General features: G+C 55.6%; 2 protein-coding genes across 2 annotated transcripts; both read right to left on the reverse strand.

The window, feature by feature from the left end:
* Positions 1-800: 800 nt before the first annotated feature.
* CLDN15 (claudin 15) lies at positions 801-7355 on the reverse strand. Its single transcript, XM_019752681.2, has 5 exons — positions 5307-7355; positions 2712-2876; positions 1604-1685; positions 1397-1513; positions 801-1310 (listed from the first exon to the last, which is right to left on the reverse strand). The coding sequence occupies exons 1-5, from the start codon at positions 5521-5523 to the stop codon at positions 1184-1186; spliced, it is 708 nt and encodes a 235-aa protein (XP_019608240.2). The 5' UTR covers positions 5524-7355; the 3' UTR covers positions 801-1183.
* Positions 7356-7511: 156 nt separating this feature from the next.
* On the reverse strand, positions 7512-11284 carry FIS1 (fission, mitochondrial 1). The gene is made up of 5 exons (XM_019752807.2): positions 11127-11284; positions 10134-10266; positions 8683-8759; positions 8126-8231; positions 7512-7821 (listed from the first exon to the last, which is right to left on the reverse strand). The coding sequence occupies exons 1-5, from the start codon at positions 11169-11171 to the stop codon at positions 7721-7723; spliced, it is 462 nt and encodes a 153-aa protein (XP_019608366.1). The 5' UTR covers positions 11172-11284; the 3' UTR covers positions 7512-7720.
* Between the last annotated feature and the right edge of the window lie 443 nt (positions 11285-11727).

An 11727-nucleotide genomic window follows, 5' to 3' on the forward strand; every position in this document is an offset into this window, starting at 1 on the left:
AGTGTCTTTACATCCCAGGAGAGATTCAGTACAGGTGAGCAGATGGGAAGGGGGAGGGGGCGGAAGTCAGAACCCATGCCACCCCCATGTGACTGGTCACCATAGTCAGTACTATAGGGGAAGGTACCAGGATGGGGTCCTCTCTATCACCCCCTTCCACTGGATGCCAAACTTCTTTCTCAGGGCTTCATTTGCTTGTCTTAAGTGGGCACCAGCTCTGCTCAGTACCCACTGGGTCTGTGCCAAGCCTGCCCATGGCCTATTGCTATGTCTGAGCTGGACACCATTGAGTCACACACCACTGATACGTAAGCCTCTGTGAACAGACCTTCAGAGACTTTTCTGGAAGTTACTGAACCTTCCCCAGAAAAATGTATCTGCACCAGACCCTTGACTTGACACAATTTCAAAGGGCTTGTCAATTTCTGAGATCCACTCTCAGGCCCAGATAAAGAAACTCCGTTCTAGGCCACCTGTCTCCTTGTACAGCTGTGAAGAAAGCTCCAGAGTAAAACAAGTGACTTGTACCTCAGGCTGGTCAGGCAGTACCTCTGCTGTTTTCAGTTTCCTAAAGCTGGGTCTTCCAAGATCTGCTCCATGATGACTCTTATCAGGGATTATAAGAGTGCCACACTCTTGAAATCACTTGCAACCCTGCCTCTGTGCCTCTGTTTTGCTGGATGAGACAGTCCAAAGGCGATGGAGAGGATCGGTGACAGTCTGGGGTTTGAGAACTGAGACGACCCTGGGTGCTCCTCCAGCCACCCCTTGCTTGGCCAGACACTCTCAGACCGTAACAGTTCACAATATAAATTTATTTATGCATGTGTTTATATAGAATGCAAACACTCCGGGACGCCTCCTCCCCCGTAACCGCCCAGAGGGGTCAATATAAGGAGGGGTCGGTCCAGCCTCATGAGTCGGAAGTGAGTTCTCAGGAGGTGGGTTGTTGGCCAGAAGGAGGAGGTGTGGCCAGAGCGGAGCTCGGACTGGAGAGGCGGGGCCTGAGTGGGGCGCGGCTTCCATGACCAGGGTGGAGCCTGGGGGTATGGCTTGCCCCTGGGTCGTGGCTTACTCCTGAGTTGTCACACCAAGCAGGGGTCTGCCCCTGCAGCCCGGGGTTCCGGGAACCCCTGTCCACTGGGGGCAGTGGGAAGGGAATGGGGTTAACAGGTCAGGCCTCCTACACGTAAGCGTTTTTCCCGTATTTGCCGAAGCTGTTGTCGCCTTCTTCATCCGTGGTTGCGGGACGCAGGCGGACAGAGAGCCCAGTGGACTGCAGTGCAGAGGCCTTGTGGGGCAGCCGGGTGCTGGTGGGGGAGGGGGCATGGGTCAGAGGGAGGTGCGGCCCTCGCCCCCCCCCCCCCCCCCCCCCCGCCCGCTCGTCCTCCCTTACCTGGCGGCGGGGTTGTCGTCGGGAGCACAGCAGCAGTTGGAACAGAGGCAGACACCGCCCAGGATGGCCAGCAGTGAGGCACTCCAGCCCAGGTAGAGCGCGGGGCCCAGCTCATACCTGGGGACAAGGAGAACGCCAGGCGGCGCTAGCTCCAGGACAGGGCCGAGTCCCACCCACTGTCTCCGAGTGTGGGCTTCCCACACTCACTTGGTTCCAGGATACAAGGGGTCGAAGAAGTCCTTGGTGATGTTGAAGGCATACCAGGTGATGGCCACCATCCCGCAGCAACCTGGGGCAGGGAGAGAACTGCACTAGCACCAGAGACCCCTAGGAAACTTGGGGAAGGCCAGGCAGGGGCAGCCAAGAGAGTAGGATGTGGGGTATCAAGTCCAAGAGCAAGTTTCATTCCCTCCCTTTCTTCCTCCTCCCGGGCTCATGGCCCTTCCGTTTCCTAGGGTCAACTGTAAGCTTCTGGATGGAGCACCCGGGACCCCACCCCAGCCAACCTTTCTTGTCTAGGCTCCCGCGCTCGGCTCCTGAGCTCTCCCTCGCCCCCTTCTTTATCCCTGACCTACCTTGTTCATCCCTGCCCTCTAACTCCTTGATTATTTAGTTTCCTCACTTGGACTGTGCTCCATCAACCCTCAAAAGCCCAGCTGTCCCGTGCAGTCTTCCCCAAGCAGCCCTGCCTTTCCTGAGACCCCTGTCCTTTGGCCCTACAAAGCCCTCAGAGCCTGTCACATGCCTTTGCCACTCAGTGCAGTGAAGGCCTGAAGCCAGCGAGACCCCTGAGCTACATGACCAACCTTGCCACTCACTGAGGGCTTGTCCTCCAGTAAGTTTCCACACCTGGAGAACAGGACGAGACCCTGCCCACCTCGCTTGTGCGGTGATGTGTGTGGGTGTTTTATAAACTGAAAAGGGATGGCCTGGTGTACAGTATTGTTTTCGTGTATGTGTGCCCTGACTCTGGTCTTCCCAGCCAGCTGTAAGCTCTGGAGGCAGACCCTCACTTCCTCTCACCTTTGGGGTCCCTCCCACACCTCGCTCATGCCTGGCTCCTATGGGGGCTCAAGAAACATTGCTGATGGACTGATTTGTAGCCAAGGGATTTGGGGTGAGCATGGGTGAAGCTGGGGTGAGCAGGGAGAGAGGGAAGAGCTGAGCCCGGGAGGGCAGGTGTCATCGCAAAGGGAAAGGTGAGGCAAGAGCCATAAGTGGGAGCTGGAGATGACAACCCCAGAGTCTGTTGCTGAGGGCCACCCCTTACCCCCCAACACAGCACAGGGCCCACCCATCACCTTCCCACAATTACCAGCCAGTATGTGTAGGGCCCCTGCAACGGCCGCCAGCTTGGCTTTCCTGGAGAGAACTGGGCCCCCAATGTTTGTGCAGCGCAGCCCCACTATGCCCAGGAAGAGGCCCAGGAAGCCCAGGAGGATGGCGGTGATCATGAGTGCCCGGCAGGCCTGGATGTACCCTAGGAAGGTGGGGTGCAGCCATGGGTCCCTGAGCCAGCCCCTCCCCCTCCATCTCCTCTCCCCTCTATGACAACCAGCCCCTTACGGCTCCTGCTCAGGCCTCAGTCCCCAAATCCTCTCCTTCCCCTTCAGGGCCATCCAGCCTACAGACTGAGGCGTCACATACCCCTCCTTCCCAGGAGCTACCTGGGTCTCCAGGAGTCCCAGCCCCTCCCACCCCATCAACACCAGTGCTCTTCACCATTACAGGGCCTCTCCTTGGCGCCACGGAGGCACTGGCCAGCTACTGCTTTGTTCTGGGGGGGCATCCCCTCCCCTGTAGAATGTGTAGCGGCCTCCACCACTAGATGTCAGTAGCCCTCTCCCCAAACGGGAAAATCAAGATGTGTAGACTGTCAAATGATCTCTAGGGGGCAAAATCGCGCAGCTGAGAACCACGGCCGTTAGAGCACTACCCGCTCTGTGTATCCCAGGAAGCACACCTGGGCGCCCCCGCCACTGCTCCACACCAGCCTCTCTCCAGGTCCCACCTAGTGCCTGGCACAGTGCAGGACATCCTGAACTGAGCTTCTTCCTGGAGTGACCGGGAGGGGACAGCAGTGGCCCCTAGGTCCAGGGCCGTTGCTGATCTGAGAGGTGGGATACCTGGGCTCAGGACCAATCCATGTCAGTCTTGCACACAGGCTTTCAGTGCCTCAGTTTCCCCTTTCTCAAAGCTGAAGGAAATGGCTGGCTCCCTTCCTGGCCCCCTTCCCCCTTCTCTGTCTTTGATAGTTGCCAAGCACGCCAAGGACCTTGCACCCCTTTCCCGGGTGGGGCAGTGCCACCCGTGCTGAAGGGAAGAGGCTGGGTCCCTGCCAAGAGGATGTTAAGTGGCCAGGAGTTGGGAGGTAGGGAGGAGGAACAAAGTTCTCTGGGAGCACTTTCTCACTCCCAGCCACTCCCTCCAGAGTTCCCACTCTCTCCATTTACCCTATATTTTTTCCTCACCCATCCATCACTCATCGCCACCTGGGGCAGACCAGCTCTGGTAGACAAAGGGTGATTATTGAAGGGAGATGAGCACAGACTGTGGCTGGGGGTGGATGTGGGGGAGGTGACTAAATGACAGTCACGACCCCATTCAGGACCAGAACCAGCCTTGGCAATCAGCCAGCTCAGGACTCAGTGACCCACGAGTCAGGATTCCAACCCCCCTACCACCTGTGTGACTGGGCAGGTTAACGCTCATTCCTGGTGTTTTCCAGCTTCTGTAAAATGAGGCGACTAAAGTCCCCGACACAGGCCTGTTGTAAACAACCCTGCAATGGTGTGTGTGAAGTACTTTGCACCACACCTGGACCCCAGGTGCCCCTCAGTGCTGGATAGCTGCACTCAGGAAGATAGTGGGGGCACGAGACCTACCCTGACCCCCTAACTGCTCAGAGCATCTTTGGCATTCCTGGGGGATTTTGTGGAGCCCTGCTCTAAACCCAGTGTTGGCCTCGGTTCCTTCTCCTACCCCCGGCACCTGCAGAAGGGGACTGGAAGAGCGAGATGGGTCCAGGAGGACCCGGCGATGGTGCAGTGAGAGCATGGGTGGGGGTGCAGGAGACGCACCGCAGAGGACCCCTGGTCATCCCTTCTTGGTCTCTGGCATGGGGCCGACTGCAGGGAGACTCCCCTGGGGGATGATGGGGCCACTAGAGGGTGAGCAGCAAGTGGGAAGATGCTGCAGCCACAAGGGAGAACCTTCCTGGTCCAACAGAGCTGTAGGTTCCAGCGCACCAAGAACCACAGAAACACACTGCCCTGAGAATCCTGAACACACATGTACATCCACCACCTGCTTACAGTAGACACCCAGGATCTCCTTAACAGCACTTTGGAACTCTCCATGGCAGTGGTGCCCCAGTGGAGGCTACTGAGATTGTCTCAACCCTCAAGAATCCAAGATGGGGCCTTTTCACCCCAAAAACCACAGCCTTCCCACCCCGAAACTAAAATGCTAACATTGTTTGAGTGCATATAGATTCTAACATATTAACATTTTGCACCTTTTATTTCATAGAATCCCCACGACCACCCTGTGAATGGGTGCTATGATGCCCCTAATTTTACAGATGGGTCAAATGAAGCTCATTTTACCCCCTGCTCCAGGTGCAGAGCTAGGAAACAGCAGCACTGGACCTGGCAGTCTGAGCTGGGGCCTTGTAACCACTACACTTGTAACCACTACAACAGAGCATTCCCACTAGGGCAGGGGGCCATGTGTGACCAGGCTGCCACTACCATTCCATCCCGGCTGCAGGAGCCCAGGTCCCAGAACTGAATCAGGCCTCCCTTCTCCGTATGGTGTCCAAGGCCGGACCGCAGGCGGCACCCACACTTCCCGGGGCTCTCTCCAACCTTCCGCCCTCCCTCTGCTCCCTTCACCCTCCGCCCGGTACCGGAGAGAGCCAGCATGGATGGGAACTCCCAGCAGTTGTAGACACCCAGGGAGTCAGTCGCGCAGCTGTGCCAGAGATTCTCGAAGATGGTGCTGGTGGTGATGACGTTCCCGTGTACAGTGGACACTCGCCAGTAGCTGTTTGGCAGGGTCACCCCCAGCATGAGCAGTCCCAGGGCTGCTATGAAGAAGCCAAAGGTCTCCACAGCCACTGACATGGTGGGACGAAGGCCCTGAGGGCCGCCTGGGGCCCCGCAGGGAGGGGATGAGCCCCAGGGGACCTCGAGGGGCTTTGGCTAAGGAGGGGTGTTAAGGCAGGGTGGGGAGGGAGAGGAAGGGCGGAAGATAGGCTGCAGCCTTGGCCTCTGGTCTGTCTCCGGGTTTCTGCCTCCTTCCCTTTCTCTGGGTCTCTGCTTTCCCGCAGGTCGGTCAAAGGAATGAACCAAGAGCCCACGGCAGATGTTGACGAGGAGATGGAGGGAATAAACGAAACGGGCCAAAAGTCCACTGCCTCTGGGCTGCCCTGGGCTCCCCGCCCCACAAGGGTGGGGGGGGGACTTACTAGGGAGTGACTAACGGATACAGCCAAGGAGGGGCCCCCATGGGAGGCACTGGGAGCCAAGGGGAAGCGTCTGTTTCTGACTCAGCTTTCATCAGAGGCCAGAGAATGAAATAAGAGGTACAAGAAGACAGACAGAGAATGACCACGGACAGGCCACCACTGCCTTCAATGGGGGAAGGAACGAGGGAGCAGAGCCACCTGAGGTTGGTGAGAAAAGTTCAAGAAACTCAAAGGGGTTGGGGCACTGAGTCTCCCAGGAAGATTAAAAGTTGAAAGGAACGGGGTCTGTGGGGGAAACCCATGGCTCTGGAATACAACTAACCAAGATTCAACCCAGACCATTATTTACCAAAGTGACACGGGCATGAAGTTTGAGTCCCGTGAGCTCATTTCTGCTTCTGTGAACAAGATCTACTACGACTCACCTCATAGGTTGTAGTAAGAATTGTGACCACAGATCAAACCTCCCCACATGTATGAATTGCTTGATACTTGGTGACTGTCCTGGGTCTCGGTGCCATCTGCCCAGTGTGAGGCCATCAAGTGTTACTTTCCTCCAAACTTCAACTTCCTGAACTTGAATTACCCTCCCTTTGGTGGGTTGATCTTTGACCATCAGCAACAAGCTTGATCTTGCTGCCCAGGGTCCGGGTGGGGGACAAATCACAGGCGCAGGTGCTCCCGGGGCTAATCTAAGCAGCTCAGTTATCAGAGCTGTCACTAGCTCTATTAATTATGATGGATTAGAAACCTCTGGGTCCCCACCCCAAGCCAAGGCAGAGCACCTGTCCCACAGTAGATAGTCTCATTTTCCGCCCCAAGGCCACAGTGGGACAGCCCTGGCTCTCTTCTGGCAAGTGCGGCTGGAGCTGACTCCAAGGGGCTGATCCTACACCCAGGCAATACACAGGACGTCACTGAGCTGAAGTGTAAGCCCCCATTCCCCAACCTCCCGTGTCAGGCTCCTGCGTGCTCCCCTCAGGGGCCTCCTCCCCGATCCCCCAGCTGGGCAGGCTTGGCTGTGGAATGAGAGGTATGCAGTGAAGCAAGACAGGCCCACGCTGAGCCTGGCACGAAGCGGGTGTGGGGCAAAGCGGGCTGGGTGGGGACTGGGTCTCCACCTTCCATCTCAGAACCTACAACTGGGGTGTCCTGGGTTCCTAACCTCTCCCAAGACCCCTGCCAACTCCATGCCAAATACCTCTTTCCTTCCCCCCCACCAGCAGCACCCCCTCCCCTAAGGAGACTAGGGTAGGAGGAAGGGGAGGACGCAGGAGGACAAAGCGAGGGGAAGGGCGGAGGTTTTGGAGGAAACTGAGTGGGGGGCCCCCCTGGTGTGGAAAACTCCACGTGCTGAAAAGCAGCTGAGTGGGTCAGAGGAGACAGGAGACATAAATCCAGGCCTGTCCCCTTAGCTCTGCCCTTCCCACCTCCGGTCTCTGCTTTCCCCCAGGATCCAGGCTGCGCCACGTGGCTTTGGGGAAGGAAGGAAGGGTGTGGGGTCTAGGCAGCACGGCAGACAAAGGAGAACCCCACAACAGCGTGGGGGGTAGGAGTGGGAGAACACAGAGCAAGAAAGGACCAGGTGTTACCCCCACTTCTGGGCTCAAGGGGACCCGCCCTTCCTCAACAGAGACACAGAGGTTGGCAAGCCAAAGCCCAATTTTATTTACATTCATCCCAAAGCACATGATTTGGGGCTAAAGGACAGGTCTCAGGGGAGAGGAAGTTGAAGCCATAAAGGACAGTGATGGGGTTTAGGAGAAGAGAGAGTGAGGATGGATGGGCCACTCTCCGAGTGTCTGCCATGGGCTCCCAAGTATCCCTGGGCAGAGGCAGAGGTGCAGTATTGTTCAGGAGGATTTGAATTTGGATACAGCAAGTCCGATGAGTCCAGCCACTCCTGCCACACCCAGGGCCATGCCTCCAACAATGGCCATGCCCACCAGTCCATCTGGAGAGAGAGGTAAAGGGAGACTGTGAGTCAGGAGTCCAGCCTGAGCCATCTGGGACCACAGCTACCATGTTCTTTCTGCCCACTGCTCCTCAACAGATGTGCTTCTCCACCTGGAGTCACAGGGTAACGGACTCCAGGGTTGGATAAAGGCGGCTTCTGGGGGTTTGAGGAGGAACTGGTGGGAGGGGAGTCATTTAAAGAAAGCAGAGAGCCCAGGTGTGGGGGTGGGGAGAAGAGTAAACTTGGGGCCAGGGAGACAGGAGGGTGGGGAGTAGAGGAAGACAGAGAGGAAGGCATTCACCTTTTTTCATGGCCTTGTCAATGAGCCGTTCCAGTTCCTTGGCCTGGTTGTTCTGGGGCTCTGTCTGCAGCAGCCCTCGCACATACTTTAGGGCCTTTTCATATTCCTACACTCAGGGAAAACACACACACACCCTCAGTATTCCAGCACTACTTCTGCCGTTCAGAGGGGCCTTCCTTTTGCTTGCCCTGGGGGCTCCTCCCTCTACCTCCACCCCCTCCCTCACTCCAGCCCCACCCAATGGAGTAGAGTCCACAAACAGCCCCAACTGTGTGTGGGGGGGTGATAAGCTAGGGGAGATAACAGCCCAGGCCTGGGGCTGCACCCCAATCCTGACGTCACCTTTCCCACACCCTCGGCACTCTGATCCTGTCTTTCACCTTCCCTCAGCATCCTGACCTGCTATCAGCATCCTGACCTGCTATCACCTTGCACCTCTGTACCTGACACCACCCCCTGCCTACTGCCTTCTTCAGGCTTTACCCAGGAGAGAAAGGAGAGGGTGCTGTGGACCACCCAAGTAGGGTGGAGTGGGCACAGGGAGTTGTCTGCCTTACCTTGAGCCGGTAGTTCCCCACAGCCAGGTAGAAGACATAGTCCCGCTGCTCCTCTTTGCTCCCTTTGGTTAGCAGCTCTACGGAGAGGAGGGAGAGGGTGAAAACCACTTCTCTCTTTTCCTAGTGCTTGTGTCCCAGAGACACCTTCCACTCTTTGAATCCCTATATGATCCTAGGAGAAAGTTCCGAGCCGCCCTTCTAACTGTAGTCACACCTGGCTTCCCAGTCAGAGCTCTGGGGCAGCGTGGACGCAGGCTGCCCGAACACCCTGGTGATCAACACACAATACTGTAGTCAACTCTGCTTCATCCAAGTGCACTGAAAGCAACTCAAGGCACTGGAGAAGCCAAAAGGCAGCTCTCCTTAGTTTTGAAATCTGTTGTGTTTCAATTACAGTTGCTTGTTGCCCAAATAAGTGTTAAAAATAAGTTTGTATTCACTCTCCCTTTAAAAAATCAGCTCAAAACTCACCTTCAATTAGTCTTCCCTGAATGACCTCACCCGACTCTCTTAACTCAGTGACTTACTTCCCAGAGGCTTATGTGTTCAGTTGTACTCTATGCACTAGAATTTGTTGCTAAGTTTTTGTTGCTTTGCAGGTGTTTATAAATCTTCCCAATTGTCTGTCTCAACTAGACTGGCAGTCCTAGAGACTACTTCTATAGCAGGACACAGTTTTACAGGAAATCTGAAAAATCTGAATTGGCAAATTAGACAAATGTAGGGTGAGATTATTTGCATTAAGAGTCTTATTTTTATTGATTTATAATAGGCATCCTTTGCTAGTACACTGACTGTTTGCTTACACATGAGAAAGGGGGTACAGAGAAATTGAAAGGTCAAATATTGTGCTTCTGACAAATGGTGACCCATCCCAAAACAATGGGAAACAGGATTCCCACCAAAAAAACACCATCTGTTCCCAGGTTTTTGGGACTGTCTCTGCACTTCCTCCAGGCCACTCTCACAAAAAGTTTTCAGCAGCTGCTGAATAAGCTCCATGGTGGGGGGCAAGGACCCAGGACTGGGACACACAAGACAGGAGCCTCTAGTCCCAATTCAGCCATTAGTTAATTAGCTGTGTGATCTCAGACAAGCCACTTTATAGTTAGACTACCAGATCACCAAAGTCCTGTGGAAACCGACATACTGATTCTATTTGGCAAAACAATGATGAGGCGGTGATTAGCCAAAAGTACACTGGGAGAAGCCAGGCTAATGTACAGCCCTTTGTTGCAGTGAGCTTACTGGAAAATATGAGGTTGGTGCAAAGGTAACTGCGGGTTTTGCAATTATTTTTAACCTTTTAAACCGCAATTACTTTTCCACCAACCTAATAACTGTGAGGTGACAGCACTTGAGATGGAGGGAGGGAACGAGCAATGGCAGTAAAGAAGGACAGGCCCTGATGGCAGTTAGGAAGGGAAGAGCCGGGTAGCCGAGCACCTCACCCTCCAGCAGTGCAATGCCGTTACGGATGTCATCGTTGTACTTGCTCCGCACCAAGCACCAGGCATACTCAAACTGCGTGCTCTTGGACACCGAGCCTGCTGCCTTCTCAGACTGAAATTTCTTTTCAAACTTCTGCCATAGGAGAGGAGAGGAGTCATTTAGAAATGAAGGGGGCGAACCATTCTTTGATGGACCTGGGTGCCCATTTCCCAGTTACAATCCATATTCCCCAGTCGCTGCCCCATTTCCCTCACGGGTCTTGATTCCTGGCACCACAGATTCTGCTGTCACCATCCCTGGGACCCAGGCTTTCGGCTTCCCTTCGGCACAGTACCGCCTCCGCTCCCCTACCCCTAGTGGTACCGAGGAGATGCCACCTGGTGGCGGCTCCAGGAACCGCTCCCGGAGCAGCTGACTCCGAGTGGGTGAACAGTCAACACATTGTTCAACAGTGAGAACTGCTCAACAGCCCACGAAGTCCCTCGTTGGAGACTGCTTCCCTCATCCCATCCCATCCTGCTAGGTCTGGACCTTTTCTTAGCTGCAAACGGGAATAAGAATAGTGCCTACCTTCTAGAGCTCAAAGACTGCGATATCGCCTGCAATGCACTTAGCACCGTGCAGGGTACAGTGAGTAATATTTGAAACTTTTGATGGTCGCTAGTTCCCTGCCATTGAAGGAGCACGCAAAAACATCCTCACCCTGACCTCCTAAATACTGCACGCACCCAGAACCCGTTAGTTTTTCCACGCCAGACTCCAGGCCCTGACTCTGAGGTGTAGTGGCGCATAGAAAACTACAACTCCCATTAGTCTCAAGGACCAAGTGGAGCCTTTCGGCAGGTGCCGGACGCTGCAAAGGCTGCCGGGAGCCGTAGTTCGACTTCCCTGGGCAACGCTTATGATGGGAATAGGGTTTGGCCCCTATCTGACTCTCCTCGGGACCCACCCGCCCGAATCTTTCCTTTCCTTTCCTCGGGGCCAGGCCTCACCAGCAGGTCGTCCACAGACACCAGCTCGTTTAGCACGGCCTCCATGGCCGCCGCCCCCGCAATGCTCAGAACTCAGACGTTACCGTGCCACCGTCTCCATGGCCCACAGGCCGGGGCAGAGAAACACTTCCGGCGTCCAGCGGAAGTGGGCCTCCTCCCCTATGCAGAGCCAATCACCTCACGTAGCCGACGCCGAGCCCAGCCCCTGTGAGGCGCCCGCCACTTCCTCCCCGCGCAATCAGCGCGCCGGTGAGGGCAGTGAAGTGCACGCCGGGATCCGTACTTTTCTCAATCCCGTTGCGCGTGGGCTGCGCACAGTGCTGCTTATAGCCCTACGTTCTTTTTTCCGGATGCCCTGCGTGTTTCTTCATCTACGGAGGCTGCCTCAAGAAAGTCTGCGATTGTATCTCGGTGGTTATTCGGCCCCCCACCCTGACTGAAAAGAGCAGAAAGAGGAAGATGAAGAACCCGGCATAGATCACACTTTTAGGGATCAGTTTTATCCTATCCACCCCCGCCCTCCGTACGCCCTAACACCAGCTCTAGGACGCTCCCAGAAACCTGGGACCCTGGAAGCTAAGTGACTTTTCAGTGCCTGCAA

This window comes from Rhinolophus sinicus, linkage group LG03 (assembly GCF_036562045.2).
Source record: "Rhinolophus sinicus isolate RSC01 linkage group LG03, ASM3656204v1, whole genome shotgun sequence".
In the NCBI taxonomy this organism is placed as follows: Eukaryota; Metazoa; Chordata; class Mammalia; order Chiroptera; family Rhinolophidae; genus Rhinolophus; species Rhinolophus sinicus.